The sequence below is a fragment of the Drosophila obscura genome, unplaced genomic scaffold, assembly GCF_018151105.1.
Source record: "Drosophila obscura isolate BZ-5 IFL unplaced genomic scaffold, ASM1815110v1 contig_73, whole genome shotgun sequence".
In the NCBI taxonomy this organism is placed as follows: domain Eukaryota; kingdom Metazoa; phylum Arthropoda; class Insecta; order Diptera; family Drosophilidae; genus Drosophila; species Drosophila obscura.
In genome coordinates this window covers 869,004-895,575 of record NW_024542865.1, presented here as the reverse complement: position 1 = coordinate 895,575, position 26,572 = coordinate 869,004, and the positions used below count along the sequence as shown (strand labels likewise).

Here is a 26,572-nt window from a genome sequence, read left to right as displayed (position 1 = left end):
ATCATTGGCAATCATTGGCAATGTGCATAGAATTCCTTCGTTTGACTTCATCTAAGTCCCAGTTGCATTTCTGCCCATCCACTAGAACAGCAGAAAACCCAGTAAATTTTATGCAATTCAACGATCTCTGCCGATGATCAACTGTTGTCGCTGATCTGAATAGAAATTGGTCTTAAGCGCCAGAATGCACGGATTGCAGGGAAGAATTTTATTAAAATTGTCACGAACACTTGTCAAAAATGACATAATCGAAACGTATCCAGAAAAAAACCCAGTTCTCATACTGAGTTAATTGCGTGGATATTCCAGTGATTCAACAAATTATTTGCTGACAATTGTTAATCAACAGAAAGAAAAACGAAGATCTAGCATTAAATTTAATGGAATGTTATGCTTATTGTTAAGAAAAAATATTTTTGTTTCGAATCTTCTTAGGGGAAAACCCAAAAAAAAAAAAACAGCCAGAGAAAATACCAATCGATCTTGGAGTGGCTTCCGCCATCCGCTGGAGCCCGTCCCTTCGCTCGCAGCTTCGCTTTCATTGCCAGCCTCTGCTGAGCCGGAATCGAATCGAATCGTTCGGTGTGAGTTAGCAACCGTGTGCTAATTTCGGTTAGAATATCAATAACACAATGAACTCTGGAAAAAACGAAGATGCCAAAAACCATGAACAACAACAAAAAAAAACCCCAAATAAAATTAGAAGACAAACGAAGGCGATTGATACGAGTATTCTGACGATTACATAAGCCCCAGTCCAGTTCAGCCGCATAAGGTCGAAGCAATTTGAAAGTGTTATGAGACCCCCATATAGATATAATGACTGGGAATTATAAAGTTCAGATTTCGGGTGGGTGGGAAAACACACACATTTTTATATGTTGATTTATTTTATGTACACAGCGATCGATTCGAAATTATACATACAACAACAAGTTAAATACTCGTAAGTAATTATTCGATTTAGAACTAGAAAAAAAAAATACACAGTTGAGTAAGGTTAGGTTAGGTTGAGCACTGTTTGTGGGGAATGGGGTATCCCTGGGCTTAGCAGCCGACAAGCTTCTCAAAGATGCCACCCCGCTTCCAGCCACCGTTGAAGCCACCACCAGTGGAGCCAGCGTTGTAGCCACCGTTGTAGCCACCGTTGTAGCCACCGTTGTATCCTCCATTGTAGCCTCCATCGTTGTAGTCACCGTTCCAGCCGCCGCTGGAGCTTGCCGCGGAAGAGGATGCGCTCGAGTAGCTGGTGGCCACGGGTGCAGGGGCTCCGTAGACTGGGGCTGGCACACGTCCTCCAGACTGATCCTCATCGACAATCAGCTTAATGGTCTTCACAATCTGCTGGGGCCTGGCGGGGGCATAGCTGATGGGCGCCGGAGCTGGGGCATAGCTGATGGGAGCTGGCGCTGGGGCGTAGCTGATGGGGCGGGAGATGGCAACGGGTGCGGGTGCCGGGGCGGAGTAGCTGACTTGAACTGGAGCAGGAGCAGGCTGATAGCGGACCACGGGCTGAGGAGCGGGCACCGAGTAGGTGACTGGAGCGGGCGCAGGAGCGGAGTAGGTGACAGCAGGAGCCCGAGGAGCCGAATAGGTCACAGCGGGAGCTGGAGCGGAGTAGGTCACAGCGGGAGCTGGAGCAGAGTAGGTCACAGCGGGAGCTGGAGCGGAATAGGTCACCGAGGGAGCTGGAGCCGAATAAGTAACCGAAGGAGCTGGGGCGGAGTAGGTCACAGCTGGCGCAGGAGCCGAGTAGGTCACAGCGGGAGCTGGAGCGGAGTAGCTGACAGCAGGCAGAGCCTGGGCCGAGCTGGAGGCGCTGGCACTTGAGCTGGCGCTGGAGTAGCCCTGGTTGTAGCCGCCTCCGTAGTTGCTATAGCCCGAGGGAGCTCCGTAGGAGTACGAGGGCTGCTGCTGCTGCTCCACCACCTTGATGACCTTTATCAACTGCTCGCCGCCTCCATAGCCACCACCATAGCCGCCTCCATAGCCGCCGCCATAGCCGTAGCTGCTGGATGAAGCGCTGTTGGAGGATGCGCTCGAGCCTCCGCTGCCGTATCCAGAGTTGTACACGGGACGGCTGGGCTGGCTGTAGTATCCCTGGTTATATCCGCCGGAATATCCGCCGCTGCCGTAGCTTCCACCGCCGTAGCCTCCGCCGCCGCCGCCAGAGCTGCCGCCACCGAGGCCGCCGCCACCGAGGGCCTTGAGAAGAGCCAGCTTGGCACCCAGCAGTGCCTGGGCGGGAGCGGCAATGGCCAGCAAGGCAAGTGCTATGCAAACGAACAGCTTCATGGTGTGGATTGGGATTGGGTTGTGGGTTGGGTTGGGTGCGGTGCGGTGCGGTGCGGTGCGCTGCTACTGGCTCCTTAAGCAAAACTCAACTGATGTCCCAAATCGTGGAGACCCACTCATTTATAGGCAGCGCCAGCGCCAGCGCTCCGATCTTTCATCTCGTTCCCTAACACTTACCCCTCGGCTATCAATGGGTACCTGTAGCTGTATCTGTATATCTGTAGCTGTATCTGTGCGAGTGTTTGTATAGTTCTAATCTATGCCACAAGCAGGGCTGAGCTGAGCTGAGCTGAGCAGAGCAGAGCTCCGCTGAACTGAGCTTGATCCAACGAGCGACAGTTTGGAGCTCCCCACCACCCCTCAAGCTGTTTGCTTAATTCATAAATAGTTACTTATAAGCCCAGCCAAGCAGAGACCAAAAAAAAACATGGGCGGGGCCAGCACATCTCATCTTAGCGCACATATCCGCCACAGCCATAGCCACAGCCATAGCCACCGGTATTGCCAGCAGCAGCAGCACCATAGCCATCCCATCCCATCCCAACCATCCATCCCATCCCATCCATCGGAGCAACTGTCTGGCTGTACTACCTGTCCCACGGCTCATCTGTCTGCCTGTCTGTCACCTCAACTACTTAACCATCAAGTGAGATATTTTCTCGCATCTCTGGGCAAACAATCTCGGCGTAGACAACAACAAAAAACAAAACAAAATAGCAGCTAACTTTTGGTTGCCGGTACGGACGGATTCGCAAGAAGCGCAGGTAATTCCCCAAACAAAAAAATACACTGAGCGGTTTTTATTTCACAAGAATGGATTGCAGGACAAAGCAGAATATAATGAAAAATGGGGTCGAGTGTGCAAGCATTTTGTTATTAATACATACATTAATAAATTAATAGATCCAATAAGTAATGAAATGTTTTTTATATTTTTGATTGAAAAGAATTTGTTAGTATGGTGTTTACTGCTCCTTATTCTGATGCGACTTTTCTGTATTATTTATATTGGAAATTATAATTAAAATTTAATAATAATAATAATAATATTTGTATTCATATAAATAATAATATCTTTTATTCTATCCCTTTGCAAACATTTTGATAGCTCTCTCCCCGTTGCCTGCTGCTCAGTTTCTCCCAGTGCAGGCTAGGCCATGTGCGTGGCCATTGTATTGTCTTTGTCACTCATTCGGTCACTGAAATCTTGTGCATGGCTACACGTAGTCAAAGAGGATGGAGGACGGGGGGGACAGCGACAAGCTAGCCAACGCTTCGCCAATAGCCAAAGCACGCCCAATCCCGAACCCCACACCGAACCGAGCTTAGCTTCATCTGCCCATTCCCATCCCATCCCATCCCATGCCAGAGTGCCGGCTGCTTGTCCAAAACTTGTCCACGCTGGCCACGTCTCAAGTATGTGTACGAGCATTTCTATTTAAGATCAAATATTACAAAACATCTATGTAAATGTAAATCGTGATGTTTCTGTTTCTGTTTCTGTTTATTCTTTTCTTGCTTTTCTATTGATCTAGACTGCTATGCTAATTAGGTCAACAAAAGAACACAAAAGCTTTTCCTGAATTTCGGCAAAATGTTATGCCATGTCCATAATTTAGCAACAGGTTATATGGGGGGGTGTGGAGGCCTAATAAAATCCCCTTTAAGGTGCTCATACGTGGCTTTTGGAATACACATTTTGTGGAACATAAAATTTGTGTGTGTGCTGATATTTGAGATGTTTCTCTAGTGGTTGAGGGCAGTTTAAACACATCTCTGAGTGAAGTTGGGACTCCCTTTAGCATGGGTATCAGATCTTTAGACGATCATTGAAATGGCACAATAGTTCTGAGCTGTACTGTACCCCGTAGCTAAAATCTCTTTCTTCTTTTCAAGCACGTTCTCTACCTCTGCCTCTGTCTCTGCCTCTCTTCTTCACCTCTTATCGGCTAAACATGGCAAATATTAAATCATAGCCAATTTACACATTCCCATTTACAGATTTTGTGGGGTTTTCTCCATACTCGCAGGCTACTAATACCCTTGCAGAGGGTAGTCTGATTAGGGGCAGTTGTGGGTAACACAATTAAATTATATAAAGAGTATCAATAAATACATATGTACATATATACATTCATCGAACATAAAAAGTAGAAAAATAATATTAAACATTTTGAAATATTTTAGATCATAGTTAAGCTTAAACGGAATAATAATAAAATAATTAATTGAATTGTTAATTATATTCATAATCAGCATTAACAACAGATTGTCATGTCTTTCCATATCTTTTTATACAAACCAAGCCCTCAGATGGGATCACTAGTTTATACTTATTAAAAAAGCCTCCTACAGATCTGTAAGTGTATTAAAAGCTTCGACCAAACGTTAAAATTTTCCTTCCTTGTTTTTGTTGTACGTATTTTTGGGTTTCGCATTTCAGGCTGCGTCTGTGGCTGTGTCTGTGCCTGTGCCTCTGCCTTTGGTGGCATTGATTGGGAGCTGAGGCTGAAGCTGGAGCTGGTCCAGCAAAATCAATTTACACCCAACGCGCGTACAGCATTCTCGGCCAAACGTTTTGGGCTTGGCCTTTTTGTGACTTTGACTTTGGCTTTGCTTTTGGTTTTTGGCACTTGATTACCATTAACTGTATTGTTCGGCTTAGTGCTGCCTTGCCACACAAGAGAGAGACAGAGAGAGAGAGAGAGAGAGAGAGCAGAGAGGAGCAGTGAGAGAGATATAGGGAGTCGCAGCTAACTGAATGCGTAAACAGTTGCCGTGCCGTGCCGGGCCCAAGCACTCAACTCAACTCTCGGTTTCATTCAGAAGCCCCCACGAAGGTCACCCATTCTTATGGGCCGACGACGGGTCTTCAATTAGGTGCGAAATTTAATTTTGTAATTGTGAAGCGATGAATTGCGTTGAGCATTCAAACATTACACACATTCCCAACGACTATGAGCCACGGGTTTGGATCGAACTTGCCCATCGAATTTGAAACTCCTGCAGGTGTAGCACGCTTTTGGGCGTCGGAATTGATTCTGTGCAAAGTAAGTTCCCAAGAATTATATAGTCAGACTCAGTAACAAATAAAAAATATATAGCCAAAAATAATCTCCATATATTTTAACATTTTATTTATTAAATTTTAATTAAACGTTTTTTATTAGAAATATCGACACAAAAAAAAAAAGGAAGAAGAGAAGTAAACTGTAATTCGTTCGTTAAGCGTCTAGCACAGGCCCGATGCCAGGCCGAGGGGTGGAGGTGGTGCTCCAAAGCCCAGTCCAAAGCCACCGCCAGCCCCATAGCCGCCGCCAAAGCCATACGAGGCAGGCAAGGCACTGCCACCAAGACCACCTCCCAGACCACCGCCCAGACCAGCTCCCAGACCACCGCCAAAGCCACCCAGTCCCCCTCCGTAGCCGCCCAGTCCACCGCCATAGCTGCCCAGTCCAGCTCCACCGAAGCCGCTCACATAGCCAGCTCCGCCAGTTAGGATGGGGCTAGCCACGGGCGTGGACACTGCCGTGACCACTGGGGTAACCACGGCCGATGTGGAGATGGCCGGAGCGGCGCCAACAAAGCCGCTGCTGTAGCCGCCACCATAGCCGCCTCCGCCGTAGCCAGATCCGTAGCCGCCGCCGTAGCCAGATCCATAGCCTCCTGAATAGCCTCCGCCGCCCGGCACTACAGACACCTTGATCACCTTGACCACGTTCTCGCCGCCATAGCCATAGCCCGAGCCATATCCAGAGCCATAGCCAGATCCGTATCCATAGCCGGAGCCGTAACCAGAGCCATAACCAGAGCCGTAGCCGGAGCCGTAACCCGAGCCATAACCATAGCCAGAGCCGACACCAGCACTGGCGCCGCCCAGCAACAGATTCAGCTTGCCAAAGGTTGCCTCTCCGGGTGCCAGGAGTGTGCCCACCAAGACCAAGATGAGCACAATGCTGCTGCTGCTGCTGCTGTAGAACTTCATGCTGACGATGCTGATGCTGATTTCTGAGCTTATCCACAAATTGCTATGATATGAGCACGACACCTCCAACTCGCTGACTGTTGAACTCTGATGACCGGCAGTGGGCATTTATAGTCCGGTGTTCCAGGGCCCTGCACAATGGTCAGCGATTGTTCTGTTGGAACGGACTTGGGCACCAAACTAACGTGTGAAATTACTCAATGGGCCAAGTTGGGCCCAGGCAGGCAGGCAGGCAGGCAGGCCGAACATGTCACAAATATTTGTGTCAAAGTCAATTTTTCCCATTTGCGGTTGTTCGCTGGAGGTTTAGTTGGGTCTATCTACATAGAACCCCACCAAAGAAACCCCGAAATGCGATCATCCACAGAATGAGACTGCCTATTGTGTGTGTAAACATTGCAATCTTCAAGGGAATTAACACTTTCGGTTTCACATGGCTTGGCCCCGACCAAGGAAGCCAACAAGTTCGCCGATCAACGATTGTGCAATAGCCAAAGGGATCCAATCAATCCAGGTACTCAGCACCTGTCTCATTGAACCAATAGAGGGGAGACGATCGTTTCTAAAGGGCAGAAAGACATTTGATTGTCCACGATCCACAGCATGCAAATGCGGATCTCAACTGTCTCATAATTGGAAATGGCCTGGAAATGTTTTACACCCCTAGTAGGAATGTGTCATGGGTTCTCCTCAAATGCAGGGGCATGTAGTGCATTTCTATCTCTAGTTCTAATTCTAATTCTAATTCAAGTACCAAATAAATAGTAGAAATCATCAGTCAGGCCAGCAGTAAAAACTCACGACAGCAACACAAATCGACACTTAAATTGACTGTTAAAAATTCGTAGTATTTCTAAATTTCCAAAAGGGTCTCTTGCAGTGGAGGAGCCCGACTCCGGTCTGCTGCTATTGCTATGAAGCATCATGGCAGCCCGTCGCAGAGCCTCAAACGACGGTGCAATGATCAGATCGAGGAGCACGGCGTGATCAAGTCTTCGCCGCGTTTCAGTAAGCGCTTGAAGCCGATACCGGAGCCAGCGACAGAGACAGAGCCAGAGCCAGAGAAATGTATGCTCTACAGCACAGATGGTGACAAGTCCGCGTTGATCTGCAACTTTGAGAAGCGTGGCTGGCTGCAGGTGCCGTCGATCAATGGGGAGTGGAACTTCTACTGGGCCTGCACCCAAACCTGTCGCTATATCTTCGGCATCGATCAGCCGTATCGCATGCGATCGGATCAGTAAGTGAAGCAAATAGTTCATAATTTATCTGACTTGAGGGATATTCTCTACGCAGAATCATAAACCACTTTCCCAACTCGATGGAGCTGTCGCGAAAGGATCTGCTCATCAAGAACATCAAGCGCTATCGCAAGGATCTGGAGCGCAAGGGCGATCCATTGGCCCAGACCTATGCGCAGACCATGAAGCTGGGCATTGGGGGTACACGCTACATGCATTTGGATATCGTACCAATGACCTTTGTCCTGCCCACCGATTACAATCTGTTTGTGGAAGAATTCCACAAGAATCCGGCCAGCACGTGGATCGTCAAGCCCTGCAGCAAGTCGCAGGGCAATGGAATATTTCTGATCAACAAACTCTCCAAGCTGAAGAAGTACGCCTACGAGGCGCGCACCTTCTATCCGCTGCTCAGCCGCAATACCAGTGTCATCTCGAGGTACATAGACAAGCCGCTGCTCATCGGTGGCAAGAAGTTCGATCTGCGGCTGTTCGTGCTGGTGACCACGTTCAATCCACTGAAGGCCTACCTCTACAGGGAGGGCTTCTGTCGCTTTTGTACGGAAAAGTACGACCACACAGACATTGACAATGTGTTCATGCATCTGACGAATGTCAGCATCCAGAAGACGAACGTAAGTCACCACACAAACGGCAGTTTGTGGGTCACCAAATCGATTTCTCTCACCCATCAGCTAGTGTACAATTCGACGCATGGCGGCAAGTGGCCTGTCCAGAATCTTTGGCTCTACTTGGACAGCCTGAGGGGCGGTGGCGTTTCGAAAACTCTCTGGCAACGCATCTGCGAGACGATCCGGCACTCCCTGGACGCAGTGGCCCCAGTGATGTCCAACGATCGGCACTGCTTTGAGGTCTATGGCTATGACATCATCATCGACAACAATCTGAAGCCGTGGCTCATTGAGATCAACACCTCGCCATCGATGCACGCGACCACGCCAAACGATCGCATGCTCAAGTCGCGGCTGATAGACAATGTCCTGGATGTGGTAGTGCCACCCAGTGGCATGCCCGAGTGAGTAATGATCGCTCGCCATAGCTCTCTCTCTCTCTCCCCAACTAATCTGTCATTGCCCTGCCGTTAAGCGATCACTGGGACAAGTCGCCCGATCCCAATCTACTCGCCAATTTCACTGTGCTGATGCCCGTCGTAAGGAAGAAGGAGCCGCCAGCACCACTGCCAGTGGCAGCCCCGACCCAAGGTCATGCGAAAAAGAAACGCAAAATAAAGACAGCCAAGAAGAAGCGTGTCCAGCAAGAAACCCGTCCTCCCACAGACGATGAGGAGCAGGAGCAGGAGGAGGAGGGACCAATAAAGAGCAGCAAGTCGCCAGTGCGACGGCACACGACACCACCCTCGTATGCCAAGACGAGGATCATTCAGCGATGAATCCATCCAACATATGTATGTGTGTATATTCGATGTATAACAGTTTGATAATTGTTCATGGAAATTTGTTAACTTTTAATTCGCAATTCGGTGCCGCAATTTACAAATTACTTACAAAGTACACAAAATAAACATCTATGGTATGCAATCAGCTACTCCCCATAATGTATACGCCTAATTGTATATTTTATATATTTTATGCTACAATTATTACGTATAACTAAACGAAGCTGCTTGTCTTGTAGAGACCCCGGTAACCGAAAGTCGGCTGCACAATTTGCCAAAGCTTCGGCTTTCATCTTAATATAGAGGAAAAAAAAATTAGATATATTTATATATATATATACGGTATACAATATAGTAGTTTATGTGTGTGTGTGTGTGTGTGTGTGTGTGTGTGTGTGAGGGTTTCTTTAAGTTTTACTTTTCTTTTTTTTTTTTGTAACTTTTGCAAATTTCTAACTTTTTGCACACAAAATGGCGTCCGCTTTAAAGCTAACAAAACAAACGAAAGTTTCTATGTACAACAAAGACGAAAACGAAAAACAAAAAAAAAATACATTAATGTATAAAGTAATGGAGAAATGGTACTTCGTAGTTGAAATCTAAAGTGTGGGGGTGCTGGGCTGTATGTTCTGTGGTTGGCTTCTTCTGCATAACCTAATTATGTACAAAGGCATTTGACTTAGACAGTAAAAAAAAAAGAGAGATGAAATACAATAGCAAGTTCTCCTTTTTCCTTCGCTAAATCACCAAATTAGCATCGACTTGTCGTCGCTTTAAATGGTAATACTTTTCATTTGATATGTATTTATGTATACATATGCATTGGGAATAAATGAACTTAAATTTAAGTTAATACAAGGTGTATGTATGTAGCATGTATGCATGTTTTGTGTGTGTGTGTATGGGGTGTGTCTTTGTGTACAAAATGTGGAAGTTTTTTCGAAAAATTCCATTCATCCCATCCTCCAATCAATTGCGTAAAAATAAATCTCTAATTTTTGCCGGCTGCCAGCGTCACACACAGCGTCACTTCCATGCGGAAGAGAGGCAGGCAAGGTGCCCAGGAAGGAGCAGCATAACCTCAGCATTCGGTAGCGTAGTAGAAGATCTCTACCTCGCTGACCTCGCTTAGCTCCAGCTGCTGTTGCTCCAGCTGCTGATGCTGCTGCTGATGCTGCTGATGATGATGATCCTCCACGAGCACATCCCGTGTGGCGCGCGCATGCGCCAGCACCTATAGTCACACCTTGGAGGCATGCGGCTGGGAGCCAGCACTGCTGCCGTACTGTGACTGTGCCCCCATCTTCTGCACGGTCTGGTAGGTGGGCTGTTGCTGCTGCTGCTGCTGCTGTAGCTGCTGTTGCAGCTGGGCTGGCATGCCGCTCTGCTCGCGTATGGTCACTTGGGTAACAAAGGGTCCACGGCTGCGAGAGCTGCTGTTTAGGCTGGCCGGGGAGTAGCCATTGAGGGCGGCCGCCTTCCAATGCGGCACATTGATGGGCGACGCCGAAGAGCCACTGGCATTGACGCTGGCACTGCTGGTGCCTCCATTGTGACTGTTGTGGTGGCTGTGCTTGATGCTGCCCACACGCTGCTGCTGCTGCACTGTCTCGTACTCGTAGTAGCTGCTCAAGGGACGAATCACACCGCCATTTGTGTGCGCCTGCGTCTGGCCCTGCGGATGCTGGTGGTGGGATGAGGAGCTGGTCGAGTGCATGCTAATGTCCTGCGACCGAGCGCTGCGCTGCGAATGGTAATGCTGATGGCGGCGACTGTAGCGGCAAGGCAAAGGAAGCAGAAGAAAAAGAAGCATTCAGTATGATCAAATGATAAAAAATACAAAATATACAACGATGCAGCTGCAGCTGCAGATGCAGACAATGAAACAACCAGAAAACCATTCAGTTAGTATTGGGGAGGGGGTTATACAGTGCGTTTCAGTACTATAAAGATAATCTGTTGCTCTTTGATGCCATGCAAAATTCCTTTTCGTTCTGTGAGCTCTTTGCTGGTAAAATTCTACTTGGATTCCCCTTTTCTGTACTGTTCTTATAATAATGATGCTCCACTGGGTGCGTGTGCGTGTGGATGGGGTGTGTTTGTGTGTGTGTGTGTGTGTTACCTTTCCGCCTCCACCTTGATGCGCTGACGTATCACCTGCTGTCGCATGCATTCGAGCGTTGACTCCGATAGCTGCTCGGCTGCTGCTGCTGCTGCTTGTATGGATGTGCTGCAGGCCATAACCAGTGTTGTTAAGTGTTGTTAGATGGTGTTGGTAAGTGTGTGTGTGTGTGTGTGAGTGATACATATACATATAAACATGACCACAGAATAGACAGAGAAGGAGATATAGAGAGAGAAAGAGACAGAGACAAGATACAAATGTTGAGATTTTTGTTAATAAAGTTAGTCATGGCTTAATGGGGATATGTGGGCATGGGGGCGGTATTAACATATATATGTATATATATATATATATATATATATATATATATATAAAACAAGAGCATGTGGCACCCTCTTTGATCTCTCACCTTATTTGATGATGATGCTGCTGCTGCTGCTGCTGCTGCTGCTGTTGATGCTGATGCAGATCCTCATAGTTGGCATAGTGCTGATACCGATGATTGAATATATCGTTCTGGTGTATGCCACCATTCGCTGCCGACCCACCTGCTCCCCCTGCCCCACCACCACCACCTACACCCACACCATTTGGTGCTGGCAATGGCGGGGGTGGCTGGTATGCTGGTGGCTTTCCATTCCTCTCCAATGCAGCCAGAGCAGCGGTGGGTATCTGTTGTTGCTGCTGCTGTTGCTGTAGCTGCTGCTGCTGTAGCTGCTGTTGCTGCTGCTGCTGCTGTGGCGATGATGATACCACCGATGAGGGCGGGGAGATGGCCACAGCACTGTAGGTGTCCACTGGCACCACCCCATCCTTGCGGTTCTTGCCAAAGCGGAACATGTGCCCAATGCCGCGCAGAATGCTCGGCTTCTTGGCCCGCGACGACTTGCTGCCGTGCTTGCCATCGTTCAGGGAGCTCTGGAAGGGTCCGTTCCGCTGCGAGGCGAAGCCACCCTCGTGATCCCCATCCTCCAGCAGCCATGTCTTGCGGGGCTCTGAAATTTGAGATACAAAATTTAGTTTGAGTCGCGCGACCAGCGTCGGGAATCCTCCTCCCGATCGATTCCCACTCACTATTTGCATCTGGTTCGTGGACCACCGCCGCCCGCAGGCTGTCCTCCCTGCCACGACCGCGCGGTGCGCGCAGCGCCTGATGGCCACGCGGCTCATCGGACATCTGCAGCTCCTGGACCATGGTCTGGAGCGACTCCAGCGACGAGGACTTCTTCATGCCCAGCGAGGGGCCCAGATCACCCAGCTGGTCCCGTGCCTCGGCCTCGGCCGCCGCCAGCTGCTGCTGCATCGACTCGCGCTGCTCAATGCTGGAGGCGGTCTTGGCGTGCCTGTAGCCCGCCAGCTGGGCATTGGCGTTGGCGATCCGCGTCGTCAGCGACTCAATGGAGCCCCCAAAGACGGCCGATTTGGTCAGCTGAATGCGACGCTCGCGTTCCCGCTCCTCGCGCAGTTTCTTGTTGCGCTGATAGGTGCCCGTCTCGCGGGCATCCAGCGCCGCATGATGCTTCTCCGAGATGCTGCGCCTGCCCAGAGCATCGCGCGAGAAGTGCTCCACGCCCGAGTTTGTCTCCAAACTGAGCTGAGACGAGTAGGTGGCGTCAAAGGTGCCGCTGCTCGACGGTGTGCCCGGCACGGTGACTGCCACGGCCACTGGCACTGCTGCCTTTGTCTGCGATGCGTTGGCGCTGCTCGGGTTGCAGTGCTGCCCATCGTGAGGACGCGCCGGCAGTGTTCTAGAATGGGGAAAATGGGAATAGAGCAATGGAGCTATGAGCTGAAGGGGCTTCATGGGGGAATTTATCTGTCGTTGGCTTACGGTGACATCGGTTCGGCATCGTCTTCGATGAGCAGCGCCGCATTGCCGCCATGGCCCGTGAGCAGATGGAGCTGTGCCGGCGACCAGTTGTCGTTGGTGGCCATGTAGTAGCTCTCGTTGCGGAGTGCCGCATTGCTGCAGATTGGGGTTGGGGGCAGGCGACGCTGTTGCTGTTGCTGTTGCTGCTGCTGCTGCTGCTGCTGCTGCTGCTGCTGGGGATGTTGCGGCTGCTGTGTGGGCTGCTGCTGTGCTGTGTTTGTGGAGCAAATGCCACCGGTTAGACGATCCAAAACGGGATTGCTCCATCTACAAAAAACCAAAGGAAGAGAGGTGTTTAAGGGGTTTCATTCGCATGCTTTCCCCCTCCATGGCGCTCACCTATTCATCTCGTTGCTGCCTGCGCCTACTCCGTTGCCATTGCAGCGCTGCTCCCTCTTCTCGGGACTCAAATAAATGACTGTGGCACCCGAATTGTCGCTGGCATTGGAGCTGCTGTTGTTGTGGCCGCCGCTGTTGCTGCCGCTGCTGTTGCTATGGCTGTGATTGTGATTGTGACTCTGGCTCTGGCTCTGACCCTGGTCCAGGATGTCGCTGGAGCTGGCCGAGCGCTGGATCTTGCGGCCCACGAGCAGCGTAATGGTGCCCGGATGCTTGCCCGGCGTATTCACCATCGCACGACGCAGCGTCTCCATGGCCTCGGCATTGTTTTGGCCGCGCAGCGACACCCCGTTCACGCTCAGCAGCTGGTCGTTCATCCGCAGTCGGCCGTCGCGTGAGGCAGCACCGCCATGGATCACGCTCTTCACGAATATCCCCAGATCCCCGTCGTGCTTCATCAGGCCGCTGCCGCTGCCGCTGCCACTGCCACTCGAACTGGAGGCATTCAGATTCGAGCACGTCTTCCCCTTCACGCTCACCCCCAGTCCGGCCTTCTCCGTGTCGTGCACGGGGATGTGCAGCGTGAGCTCCTCGCGTGTATTCCAGCTGTTGCTGCTCGGCGGCAGGCTATCCTGTGGGCATCAGAATCACATTCAGAATCAGTATCAGCAGGGGAAAGGATCTACAATTAAAATTCAAACTCACATTTGAGGCTGCCGACTCGCTGCCCGCATCGATGAAATGCTGAGATTCGTTGAGGAGCTGCTGCTGCTGTTGCTGCTGCTGCTGAAAGAGCGAACGGGCACTGCTCGATTTCTGTACCTGGATGGATGCCGCAGCAGCGGGCACAGGAGCTGCAACAGTGACCAAAGCGGACGTCTTTTCTGCCGCCGCTGCTGCTGCTGCTGCCGCCTGATCTGTCTGCTCCGCCAGCTCCTGCTGACGGGAGACGACTATCCGGACAGTGGCGCCCGCCTGCATGCCCCTGAGTATGGCCACCACATCGGTTTGGGTTTTGCCCGTCATCGGAGTGCCATCGACCTCGAGCAGCCGATCGCCGGGCTTCAGGCGTCCATCCTCGATGGCCGCTCCGCGGGGCAGTATATTCTTGATGTAGATGGGGCAGTGGCCACCGGCGGGATTGTCGCGCGTCGTCACCGAGAAGCCCAGACCGTTGGGTCCCTTCTTCAGCAGAATCTCGATCTTGCGGCCGAGCTTTCGGGTGTTGGCCACCTGCAGGGAGGTGCCCACGGGGGCGGCATGCGGCTTGCGTGTGGGCGAGACGGTGGCCACCTCCACCATTTCGGCCACCTTAGAGTCGCGCCGCTGCTGGCGCTGCAGCTGGTCGCCGCGCAGGACGCGCACCCTCAGCTCGGAGCATTCGAGGGCACGTCGGAGGTGCTCCTGCACCTGCGACTCGCTGAGGCCGATCAGCTTGATGCCGTTGATCTCGAGGATGCGATCCTCGCGCCGCAGTCGACCCCGTTCGGCGCGACTGCCGGGCTCCACGTGCTGGACAAGGAGTCCGCCGCCGTGCTCCTTGTCCGGCATGGCCGTGAGGCCCAGCGGACTGCCGTACTCGTTGATGATCAGCAGCATCTCGCCGTCCTTCTCGCGTATCGACTCGTACGCCTGCCCCAGCGGCTCCTTCCGCTTGCTCTCCCTCGGCAGGGACTTGCTCGAGTAGGCGCTGTTCGGCAGCGACGATTGCAGCGACGACTGGCCCGAGTTCAGCTCCCGATGGCCGGAATGGTGATTCAGGTGCTGGTGCTGATTCTGGTTCTGATGCTGCAGCTTCTCGGCCGCCTCCATCCACTTGTAGCCGTTGCCGTCGCCCAGGAACTGCATGGACAGGCGCCCAGAGCGGGCGAATGGCTGGTGAGCGGCAGCTGGGGGCTGCTGCTGCTGTTGCTGTTGGAGCAGCAGCTGCTCCTTGAGCTGCTGCTGGCTGGCGGCATCATCCTCCTCCTCCCATTGGGGCGACAGCTGCCCACCGGCCTTGTCGATCAGCAGACGCTCGGGCGAGTCGCCGCCCGCGTAGTGTGGCGCCGCCGCCGACCAACGCTTGTTGCTGCCCTCCGCCTTGAGCGAGGCCAGCAGATTTGGGTCGCTGCTGCGGCGCACCATCAGGCCAACGCCCAGGCCGGCCATCGGCCCCGAAGTGGTGCTCGTCACCTCAATGTGGGGCGTGGACAGGTCCCGGGTGGGTGCCTCTGTGTTCGTGGGGTCGCGAAAGATGTCCGGCGAGCCGGTGCCCACGGATGAGCTGCCGGAGGCTCCATCCCCACCGCCCTGCGCCACACCCGGATCTGGTCCGGGATCCTCAAAGTGTGCGAGTATCTGTTCCCGATCGTCGGCCACATCCCGCACACAATCATCCGGATCCAGGATGCCCGATTGTGTCTGTAGATGCGTCACCGACACCCATGAGTCTGGCTGCAAACGAAATAAGATTTGCGGAAAATTTCAATTAGTTTTCACGGCACAAGTGGAGCCAAACGATTGGCTGATATGTGGAATGTATCTGTGAAGAGAGTAACGGCAAGAAGAGCAATATTTCCTCCTATTAACAAAAGGCAATTTACCGATGGCCTAGCCATATCCTCAGTCTGCAAATGTGCCCTGAAACCCAAAAGGCCCTGCCATAAACAAGCCAGAGGTGCTGCTTCGGTTCGGTTGGGTTCGGTTCGGTTCAGCTGTTTTAACCCCATCCACCAATTTTCATCAAGATCGGAGACCAAGTTGCAGGTTGCCTAAAGTTGCACAACATGAAGTCAGACAGACAGACAGATAGACACAGAGATGGACCATCCATCCATCCATCCATCCATCCATCCATCCATCTTTCATTCATTCACTCCGTGGAGGCTGATCTGATCTTCTCAGCTACGCTTCCGCATCAACAGAGTGCGGATCCGAATCCGAGCCTCCCCTAGGCCTGGCCCACGTGGTTTCAACTTGAACTCCCTGACTTGACGCCAAATAAAGCGACGCTCGAGACGCGACGACCTCCACGGACCAAATTGCAAGCTGAGGCACAGGTCTGTGTGATCCGTTCCACTGTGTCTGTCTGTCAGTTCGTTCGTGTGCAACTTTGGGCATTCCAATGGATTCCACAACAAATGCCAAATGCCGAATGCCGAAAAACAGAAACAGAAACAAAAACAATTGCATCATGCCATGAAACCAGTCAAAAGCGTTGGTTGGGGAACAGTGAGAGAGAGACTGCGGCTCTGAGGTGGCTCTCTGGCACTCTGGCAGCAGCGCAGAGCAGAGGTAGAAGCGCCTCTTCCCCCTCCCCCTTTGCACTGAACTGAAGAACTGGAACGTCAACTTGGCGCAATCATTTTAAGCTATTTCTGTTTTTCATTGTTTCTCTCTTTTTACTTTTATTTTTTCTTGTTTCTGTTTTTCTGTTGCTGTTTTTTATTTTATTTTTTCTCTTTGGTTTTTTGTGGGTCAAAGAGCGCGCTCAGGCATTCATTCTATCGATTGCATGTTGATTTTCTTTTTAATTTAATTTTTAATTTTTTTTTAAATTCCAAACTGCCTGATTCGTGGGAGTTCAAGATTCAGCGACAGAGACTGGAATGCAGTTTCGAATGCCTGCGGTACAGTGGGTAACAAAAGTGATCAAATGTTGATGGAAGAATCAAAAAATAAACGAGAGGGAACATTGTGATTCGCTGCCGTAGCCGCGACTCTACTTTATATGCAATGGAAAAAGCAATGCGATTTCTTGTTCAAAAAAAATAATTATAAAAATATTCCAAGTAGAGCACATGGAGTGTGCATATCAACTGCAGAGAATATAACACGGGAGAACTCTGTCCTCTAATGAATCGAATGCAAACTCTTGTTAGGCGCTCACTCGCAGCGCGAGAGAAATAGATACATTTATGCAGATCACATCACGAACAGCTTACGGCTCGACTCTAATTATAATTCATTAATTATAATTAAAGATAATTATCTTCGTTAGAGTTCGTTGCATATATTGTAATATTATTCTTTAGATTCTCAGGACTTATTCTAAGTAGCTTCAAGCCTTAATTTGAACTCCTCTCAACTGCACATAATCTTTGTGTCCTTCTTAATCATCGCTTTTTTTATCACTTTTTGTATCACTTTTTCACCCAGTTGGACCCACTGTGGACCCATCCGCGCCGCTGATTATATTTCTTAATGGTCATTTGTCAATGGAAATCACACAGCAAGAGGACAGACGGACAGACAGACAGACAACGGATCACGTTCTCATATATCATACGAAAGATTGAAACAGCATTGTGGGCGTGGCATTGGCTAACAAGTGACGCTGCCGCCGCCGCCCTCCACTCAAGCGTGTGGGACGACGCGACGCGATAGATGGCAGCAGAGAGTTTCTGCATCTGGCCATAAGATGATGACGATCAGAGATGATCATCAGATATTAGATATGGTGCACAGACACATGTTGCGAGTATCTTTACCTTCACACACGAATAGGCCGACGGCGACGGTGGTCGCTTGGGCAGGGTGAGGGAGTAGGACTTGTGGAGGTGGCCGTGCGGTATGCCCTCGTGCTTGGCCGCCACCTTGTAGGTGTGTCGCCAGCCAAAGAGGCCGCCCAATTTGTTGGCCAACGCCGGGCACTTGGGCGGAACGTCGAACATTCTTTTACTCTCGTGCTCTCTCGTTCCTCCAATGTCCACTTCCACTCCGAGTCGACTCAATTCGATTCGATTCGATCTTTGGTTTTTGATTTTCGTTCTAATTTTTGGTTTTAGCACACCTTTAATTGTTTATTTTTTCGTTATTTTCAATTCGCTTTTGGTTCGTTTTTATTTTTATTTTTGTTTTAGTTTCGCTTTCGATTTTCACAATTGTTTCGATTCTATTGATATCATGACGATGAAGGATGATTGGGTTGCGAGGAAGGAGGAACTTTCACCGTTGGGTTTCCCTGGAAATGTTTCGCACCGAACTTTATTATGATTCACTCACTCATTTTTGTTTTTAGTCACTCTTTTGTGTCGTTTATCGCTTGTTGTTGGCTTTTTTCTTATCGATGATGCAATGCCAAAATAGTTGACAAAGCGCCCCGCTTATCAAGTAACGGGTTCTACTCTTCTACTGTTCACACCGCCCTCTCCCCTCTCCCCACTCTCCATGAGAACTGCAGTCGCACACTCTTATCAGCCGCCATGCGGAAATTTCAGACACCAAGAACACGGCATTGGGATGGAAGCAATCCGCATATTTTCTATGTGTCTGTTTCTGTCTGTCTGTTTCTGTCTGTCTGGTTTTGTGTCTATTGCGAACGGAATAAATGTGCATGTGAATTGTTTGAATTCCACTTTCAGCTGATGGGGGATTAAATGTCGAGATCTTTTCTCTCTCTCTCTCTCTATCTATCTTTTTTGAGTAATTTCAGAACCATATCTGGAGTTTATATGCCCATTCCTATTATACCATTCGAATGGAAACCGCATTGTCACTCACTCAACGTGATACCAACGGTTTCGAGATTCGAATTTGCTACATCCTCCCTTGGCCCCCACAAAAATCAACCTATTAGCGCCTGGACTCGAGACGCACAAGCGAATGTTGCAAAAGTGAGTGACCAAGAATTTCCAATAATCATCATATGAACAGCACATTGATTGACTGTTCGACTCGACTCGACTATCGCTGCCAAGGAATTTTTTATTTTTGGAGCACTGGACAAGGAAATTCAATGCCACACGATTTGTAGAAACTAGTGAATGGTCTGTCTATGGAGTCAAGTCCACTCCACTAATCGACAGATTATGGAGAACTAGAGAACTCGAATATTCTACTCGTATATTCCACTGAAAATGCATTTGCAATTTGGTTCATTATTTTCATAATCTCGGTATGAATAGGCAACCGGTTCGGTGGTTCAGTGGTTCGGTGGTTCGGTTCTAGAGCCTTTAACACTCCACAAAGCACACACAAAAGCAGCTCTGGACGTGGCGTTCGCATGCGATTTTTCCGGCTTGCTTCACGTTCGGTGGGTGCATGGGCCCACAAACAAAATGTATGTACAATATTTGTATTTCATTTTTATTTTTGCATAAAATTACATGAGATATGTCGGTGCATGTCGGAGGCATGTGGCATGTGTTTGCATGTACCCTAACAGAGGAGGGTTGATTGGAAAGCACAAGCGAATGCTGCAGACAGAGAATGCCCAAAAATATTCAAAAACAAAATACATTGCGTGTGCTTGATTGCCCGATCCGGAGTTACTTATGGTGTAAGCTATGAAAATGGTGACTATATTTGCTGTGGCAGGGTATACCCACTTCGTTGTTGCCTCCAAAAGTGTCTCGCAAGTTGATTTTTATAAAATTTAAATAAAATATGCTTTATGGAGTACAGTGTGCCAGAGTGGTACGAGTGTACACAGATGTAAAGATGTAAATCAACTGACAAACAGACACAGAAAGGCAGTTACAGCAGCAGCAGCAGCAGCACAAGTGGCAGGCAGGCAGGCAGGCAGACAGGCAACAAAGCTGAACTCATTTCGCACAACAACAAAAATATTTTTCATTTGATTATGCACCTGAGCGACGACGGTGTGAGCAGAGCACAGAGTGTACCTGTAGACACACCTGTAATAAATATACATACAACGTTCAGTGGAAGGGGGACAACAACAATGGGCAGCAAATTTTTAAGCGCCATCAAACCGCTGAGGCATGACAACAAGCGACAGACCAGCCAGCGAGCGAGCGAGCGAGCGAGCGAACGAGCATCGACCATCCCGAACGCAATCCAAATCCCCTTCAGAGCCAGAGACAGAGGCAGACACTGACTGAAAAGCGAATGCGATTTATTTATCTATTTGCTTACTAGAAATTTAAGACTCTCCCGCAAGATAGCAGCAACGAAGGCAGCAGCGAAAAAAGTGGAGAAAATGTACATGCACCCAAAAGATGGCACAAATAAAACAACAGCCAAATAAACCATTTTTAAGAGCAATTCAATATTTGTTCAAGCCGAAAATAAAATCCACACATGGAACGAAATGAATTTCTAGGTGAAACAAGTTGGATTACTGACATTCTATTCACGAATAATCAAATGAACATATGAGTGAATACAGTCGCACGTTTTGAAGGTCAGCCAAAGATAAAGGAGAGGCACAGAAGGAAGTAGAAAGAGAGCGAGAGAGAAGAGAGAGGAGAGAGAGCATTCATTCATTCATTCAGTCATTAATTGATTGATTGACTCTTTAATTCGATCACTTATACCACTAATGAGTAGAGAGTAGGGGGGAGGGTTCAATGTAATTTATTTGAGGAAAGATTTGTGAATACTTTGAATCATTTGGAATGAACTTTACACTATTTAGCAGAGCCATAAATCCATTCTCCATCTGGAAACAAATGCTGAACTGCATTGAAATAAGCCTACTTATCCGAATCTGAATCCGAACAGCTATAGCATGCATATTAATCGTATATAATGTGATGAGGTGGCCCCCACCTTTTTGAGAAAAAATTAATTAAAAAACACACACTAACACACAGCAGAAGAAAATTACTCGTAAATTAGCATAAAGTGCGATCTCATATGAAAAAGAGTTTTCAAGAGACACGCCTCCCAAAACTCTGCTGCCAGACCTAGGAGTAGGAGTGGAAGAAGGAGTAGGAGTAGGAGATGGAGATTCCTTTGTGATGCCCTGGGAGCTGCTTTTCCGCTTTCCGCCACAGAGGAGGTTGGCCATAATTTGCAATCAGGCGGCCTTTAACAACCCACGAGATGCCGTGAGGTTCCAATCAAAGAGGAAGAGAGAGAGAGAGAGAGGAAGAGACGGGGAAAGGGAGCGAGGGCGAGCAATGCTAGTGCCACAAACGTGCCACAGAAAAGTACATATACACACACACACACACACATATATATACAAAGTATGCATTGCGCGGAGGAAAGAAAGGCCAAATTACACGTTGCATGCCACAGAGTGTGGCAAAAGGAGAAACATTGCTTGGAGAAGGCATCGAGAAAACTCCGCCGTTGTTGGGCCATTGCGGATGGGGGGCTACGTGGGCGTGGCCCATTGTTGATTTGAAAAACATTATCGTTAGACGGCAAACAAGCAAAAGATGTCCGTGCGCGCCTGCGTGGATAGCGTAGCGTAGAGAATGTGCGTCAAAGAAAGCAAAAAATAAAAAAATAAATACATTCCAAACTGGGTTCACGGAACTAGTTCATGGACAGGTTCACTGTGTATGGAATGTACGGAATTCGCTGTGGATTCACTCTACGAAATTCCCATAAGCGAACGGACACATTCGTTGCACAGAGATCGAATTTAAACAGACCGAATATTTTGCGTTAATAGTAAAAACAAAACAATAAAATTATTTAGGCTCAGAAAAAATTGTTTACAAAACAAAACCCGCAGAAAATATTTTTTTTAATTTTTACTTTTCCGTCGCATAAAGCTCGGAGCTTGTGCAATATAAAAAGAGGTTAGATATGAATCTGGATTCACGATGCTTGCGTGCGCTCTACCCTCTCTCTCTCTCTCTCTCTCGGCAGCTCGGCAACTCGGCAGACACGCGTCTAAGTGTAGCCGTGAGAAGTGAAAGGAGAGAGAGAGAGACATTCGGCGTTCGAAATATCTATACCCTGCTCCACCTCCCTCGCACTTTTTCCCTTGTTCCGTATCAGCCGTTTTTTTTGTTTTGCATGTGATTAACGTTAACGCAAAGAAGGTGGAAAATAAGAGCATGCTAACAATTTACACAAATAATTAGCAACTAATTGAACAAACAACAGCAGCAGCAGCAGCAGCAGCAGCAACAACCATTGAAAATGTCTGTTTTTGGCCAATGAAATGTTGATCTTTGGCTGTATAATCAGCTGAAAAAAAAAACACGTTGTGTGTGGGGGGTGCAGAGGCAAAGGGCAACAGATGGCCAACCAGAGAGAGAGAGAGAAAACAACCAGCAGCAGCAGCAGCAGAAGGGCAGCAACAGCAGCAGAATGGCAGTGGAAAAGCAAAGTGAAATGCAGTCCCAGATGCAGAGCCATTTAAGGCTATTTAATGTCAATTGGAACGCTTTCTAATCTCCAATAATCGAGTGTTTCGCGTGTGTATGTATCTGTGTGCCTTTGGCTTTTACCCCCCACCCTCCCACAACAATAATCGCATTAAGCACTTTAATTATTATCAATGCGATTGGGATTCGATTCAATATGGAACAGATAAATAACGGGGGGGAATCAGAGCTTTGTGGTGGTAGGGGGAAATGTCATTAGAGAAGTTTCCCATACGTGTGGAGCGGGGGTCGGGGGGTAGCTGATAATATCCACTGAACAATGGGGGACTGGCAAAGTCTGTACAAACTCGAGCAAAATATTTCACAAGAGCAAAAAAGAGAAAATCCAACAAAAGTGCCTAAGCGACTCTCTGCACCATGCCCCCTTTCCCACCTGCCCCCTTGCCCACCTGCCCATGCACACTGCTGCAATAATCGTAGTTCCATTCCATTTCAGGTTGATGGGCAAAGAAAGCCCTCACATAATTACACAAAACATACCGCGCTTTCATGTAGACCTTTAACACCCATCAGGCGACACATCAAACACAAAAACACAAAAACAAAAAGGAATAAAATGAAACGAACTTGCCACCCAACCAACAGCCAACCAACAGCCAACCAGCAGCCAACAAACGCACCTTGCCACAACTTAACTTGCGGCTCATCAACTTTTGCTTTTGTTTTTGTTCTGCCTGCAATGTGGTTTTTCTTTTGGCGTTTGGCTTTTCGCTAATTATCGTACGGCTGTTCTACTCGCAGCTCGAGTTCTACAGCTGTTCGAGGAGTAATTACAGCCAGAGAAAAAAGTTTTGCAAGCATTGGAGATCACGTTGAAGCTGCAGGCTTTGAAATGCTTTTTTTGAGTCAGCAAAGACAAAGATACAATTACTATACATTTAGGTATAGGAAAGATGCTCTATATCTTAAATATATGTAAATGATCGTAACATGTGAATAATATTTTTGGTACGTGTGCAAATGAAAGTCGTGCCCGAGAGATCACAAGTTTTATATATACATATATAGTATATACCCTATATTATGTACTCTCTCCTCACCCCCTCTGTAACCACTGATGAGATACATTTGTATCTCTGTATCTATGAGCACTAAACAAAATGTGACAGCTTCTTGACAAATTATTCGGAAAAAGGGGGGGAAACTTTTTCGCTGACATTTGGTCTTCCTCTGTTTCCCCCACCCTCTCCGTCTCTTTTTCAATTGTTTACTTAATGTTTGTTGGCCGTTGCTTTTCCTTCTGCGTTTGTTACGTATTCCGAAATTAATTGTTGTTGCAGGGGCAGATGGGGCAGGGGTGGAAAACTTTCATCTTTTCCCCCGACCATCGTTTATAATGTGGAGCTGTGGAGAGCTCATAAACTGCACTTATGTATGTATGTACATTGTACAGACCAGACACCGCGCCGTGGCGCACGCAAAGCGAATACAATGAATCGAGCAATGAATACACTCGTGAGTACTCAAATAGTTACAAGCTGATTATACATTTACCATACACTTGCAATTTAAAGGGAGCTTAGAGTCAGCCACTGGCAGTAGGCAGGAGAGAGAGGCAGAAGCCAGGGAACAAACAATTTCCAAAGGATCAAACTTCCTCCCTAACCGAAAGATCTCTGCACTGGCAAGGGTATCTGCAAGTTTCGGCTGCCAGAGCTTTCGTTTCCGTTTTTTCTTTCGTAATTGCCAAAAAAATAAATAAATAAACTGAAGAAGGAGGGGGCATGGGGAGGCCGAAAGCCGGAAAGCCCAAAAACCGAACCGGCTCGCTTCTTGACAGCCAAAAAGTTGATTGAACCTCAATCAAAGCCATGATGGGAGGGAGGGTGCACAGGGCAGGCTTTTTCGGTGAATGAGTTGTATGATTGAGTAACACAGATTTTTAATTGATTTAAACGGCCATTGAGCTTAATTGCACGTGAAATGCAAGAGAGAGAGAGAAGGAGAAAGAGAGTGGGAGAGTGGGAGACTGGGAGATCCCTTGCAGAGGCAGCGCAGAAGTTTTGGGTAAAAGTAAAAGCCAGAAACAGAGACAGAGCCCACATGGTTGCGAACTGCTTGCGGGTTAATGTTTCGGAAACATCCCATCCCGCTCCCCCCAAATGATCTTTAAAAAATATTCATTATTTAATGAATATACGAGTGGCAGTACCCAGTATACAGCACAGGGCATAAAGCTATCAATTATGCTAAATTTATCTTCCATAATTCAGCCAGAATCTGAAGTATATGACTTTTCTTCGATTTACCTGGAGAAAATCAGAAAAATCAAGAAACGCTCCTTTTGGCCGCAGATTCCTTTAGTTATAATTACCAATAGATGCGCGGTCACATTCGTTTGGAATGATACGAGCAAATCCGAAAAATGCGAGCGAGAATTTGAATGCGAAATTTGTGCATATGAACGGAGATCTCCGATTGAGTGCAGGATACTTTCATGGTCGAGGCTTTATGGGGCTTATGGTAGAGAAAGATCGTGAAAGAGATGCAGATAAAGGGAGTGAGGGAGTGAGTGAGTGAGCTTGCAACACGTGCGCTGCCTCCGCACAACGCAACGCATTCGTTTCTTTTCGTATTCGTATTCGCATTCGTTTCAGGTCAATTGAGTTCACTGTCACTTTCACTCACTGTCCCGCACTGTCCGCTGTCCGCACTGTCCGCTCTGTCCGGACTGTCCGCTGTCCGCTCGCTCTGTCTGTCGGTATGCTTCGCCTTCTGTGTGCGGAAAACAAGTTTCCAGCAGCGGCAGCAGCAGGCAGGTGGATGGGAAGGATGGACGGAGGGGGGCAATGAATGCGGCGCTACTTTGGTGACAATTTGATGTACACGAGATTGCGGTTGTTTAACCAAAGACTTAAGAGAGTAGGAGAGAGAGAGACAGAGAGAGAGAGAGAGAGAGAAAAGGGGAAGAAGAATCGTCGATCGAGACAAGCCGGCATTTAACGGTTCATTTCGTTTGTTTTTTGTATTTGTTTTGTTTTTGTTTTGGTTTTGGTTTTTTAATGATCGAACCATGGGATTTATTGGTATTTATTGGTATTTATGTTTTGTTTCCCTCTTTATCTCTCTCTCTCTATCTCTCGATTCGTTTCGTTTATCTGCATTTTTGACTTCTGTTCCCATCTTCAGATTTGTTAGAAGGGAAATGGAAGTTGCAACATTTACCATCCATTTCCACATGCGAGGATTGATTCAATTTTTCTGGGTAATTTTCAATTTATTTCTGAACATTACAAAGTTTATTTTTGTTTTCAGTTCAAAGCTAGGAATTTATTTACACAAATTTTTATTCAGTATTCGTATCACATTTGCAGGAAATTAAACCTTAACCGCTTTACCGATTGCGGCTTTCAGATAGGGAAAGGGAAAGGGGAGACCCAGGAAAAACCACAATCCAAACCCGACCCGACCCCACCCCACCTCACCCACAAACACATGCAGGGTGCAAACAAAAACTAACAAAAACATTCTCGTGCCAGCCTGACTGCTGTCGCAAATATTTTATCAAATTTAGACACAAACAAACCGTAACCGTAGCCCCCACAGCCGCAACCGTAACCGTAACCAGAAAGCTATTTTATCTGCAAAGGACGATAAGATTAAAGTCAACAACGGGCGACAAGCGAAAATAAACAGAGAACAGAGTGCAAAACACAGAGAAATCTCAGCCAAAATGAAAGAAAAATAACCATAGACACCACTAGGTCACAGAGAGCCGCCACAGATCGATAGCAAGGTATGCGAGTATCATACGAGTGAAGGCTACAAAACCAGAGTACAGAGAGCCAAAACAGCAATTGCCAGAACAAGAAACGCGCAGAGAGACTGCAAACTTGAGCTTCAGCTGCAACTGGTAGAACAGCCCCCTGGTTCTGGTTCTGTTTGCGTTTCTGGTTCGGGGGGTGCGCGCTGGCTGGCATGTTGCATGTTGCATTCCTTTCAAGTGAAAGTCGCAGATGTCGACAGCAATATCAAGGCTGACGTGACGGAGGAGGCTTAAGAATTGGGTCCCAGAGCTACATACAATCGGTGGGGGTGGGGGGAATGGAAAACCTCTATGTACTCGTATTTATATATGTACATTAATAGGCCATGAAAATGATTGAGGCACTGTTTACAGCTGAGATCTAAAGCAGGGAGGGGCGGTTTAAGATAGCCTTGAGATAAGAAGCATCTCAAATTAAATCTCAAGATAAATTAATACGAATTATTGGATGCACTGA

General features: G+C 48.2%; 3 protein-coding genes across 13 annotated transcripts in view; 1 reads left to right on the top strand and 2 right to left on the bottom strand.

Annotated features, from left to right (window-relative positions):
* Positions 1-844: 844 nt before the first annotated feature.
* On the bottom strand, positions 845-2,379 carry LOC111064979 (formin-like protein 7). Its single transcript, XM_022352903.2, has one exon. It carries the CDS (start codon positions 2,293-2,295, stop codon positions 1,048-1,050), a length of 1,248 nt encoding a protein of 415 aa, XP_022208595.2. The 5' UTR covers positions 2,296-2,379; the 3' UTR covers positions 845-1,047.
* A 3,323-nt stretch (positions 2,380-5,702) lies between these two features.
* LOC111064912 (partitioning defective 3 homolog) overlaps positions 5,703-26,572 on the bottom strand; it is a 40,888-nt gene continuing 20,018 nt past the window's right edge. Inside the window, exons 1-10 of one of the 9 annotated variants that reach the window (XM_022352755.2) lie at positions 17,745-18,009; positions 14,849-15,708; positions 13,978-14,773; positions 13,273-13,904; positions 12,895-13,200; positions 12,138-12,811; positions 11,473-12,058; positions 11,061-11,168; positions 10,275-10,710; positions 5,703-6,269 (exon numbers count right to left, since the gene is read on the bottom strand). In XM_022352755.2, coding sequence (XP_022208447.2) covers positions 5,802-6,269; positions 10,275-10,710; positions 11,061-11,168; positions 11,473-12,058; positions 12,138-12,811; positions 12,895-13,200; positions 13,273-13,904; positions 13,978-14,773; positions 14,849-15,708; positions 17,745-17,927 — 5,049 coding nt within the window. In that variant the 5' untranslated portion in view covers positions 17,928-18,009 and the 3' untranslated portion in view covers positions 5,703-5,801. Of the gene's footprint in view, positions 6,270-8,973; positions 9,232-9,320; positions 10,711-11,060; positions 11,169-11,472; positions 12,059-12,137; positions 12,812-12,894; positions 13,201-13,272; positions 13,905-13,977; positions 15,709-17,744; positions 18,010-26,572 lie in introns of those variants that run through there. The other 8 variants (XM_041595652.1, XM_041595653.1, XM_041595654.1 and 5 more) reach the window with 8 other exon arrangements.
* On the top strand, positions 7,057-9,106 carry LOC111064914 (probable tubulin polyglutamylase TTLL1). Of its 3 annotated transcripts, none has more exons than XM_022352759.2 (4): positions 7,058-7,520; positions 7,577-8,156; positions 8,217-8,557; positions 8,629-9,106. In XM_022352759.2, exons 1-4 carry the CDS (start codon positions 7,195-7,197, stop codon positions 8,930-8,932), a joined length of 1,551 nt encoding a protein of 516 aa, XP_022208451.2. In that variant the 5' UTR covers positions 7,058-7,194; the 3' UTR covers positions 8,933-9,106. The 3 variants fall into 3 exon arrangements, with proteins under 3 accessions (XP_022208453.2, XP_022208451.2, XP_022208452.2); XM_022352760.2 differs by having other exon boundaries at positions 8,217-8,561; positions 8,629-8,707; XM_022352761.2 differs by lacking the exon at positions 8,629-9,106 and having other exon boundaries at positions 7,057-7,520; positions 8,221-8,374.

Coding starts and splice junctions, on each gene's coding strand:
- LOC111064914 (XM_022352759.2), top strand. CDS start 7,195: ATGAAGCATCATGGCAGCCCGTCGCAGAGCCTCAAACGACGGTGCAAT. Junction 7,521..7,576: donor TATCGCATGCGATCGGATCA/GTAAGTGAAGCA, acceptor TTCTCTACGCAG/AATCATAAACCACTTTCCCA. Junction 8,157..8,216: donor TCAGCATCCAGAAGACGAAC/GTAAGTCACCAC, acceptor CTCACCCATCAG/CTAGTGTACAATTCGACGCA.
- LOC111064979 (XM_022352903.2), bottom strand. CDS start 2,295: ATGAAGCTGTTCGTTTGCATAGCACTTGCCTTGCTGGCCATTGCCGCT.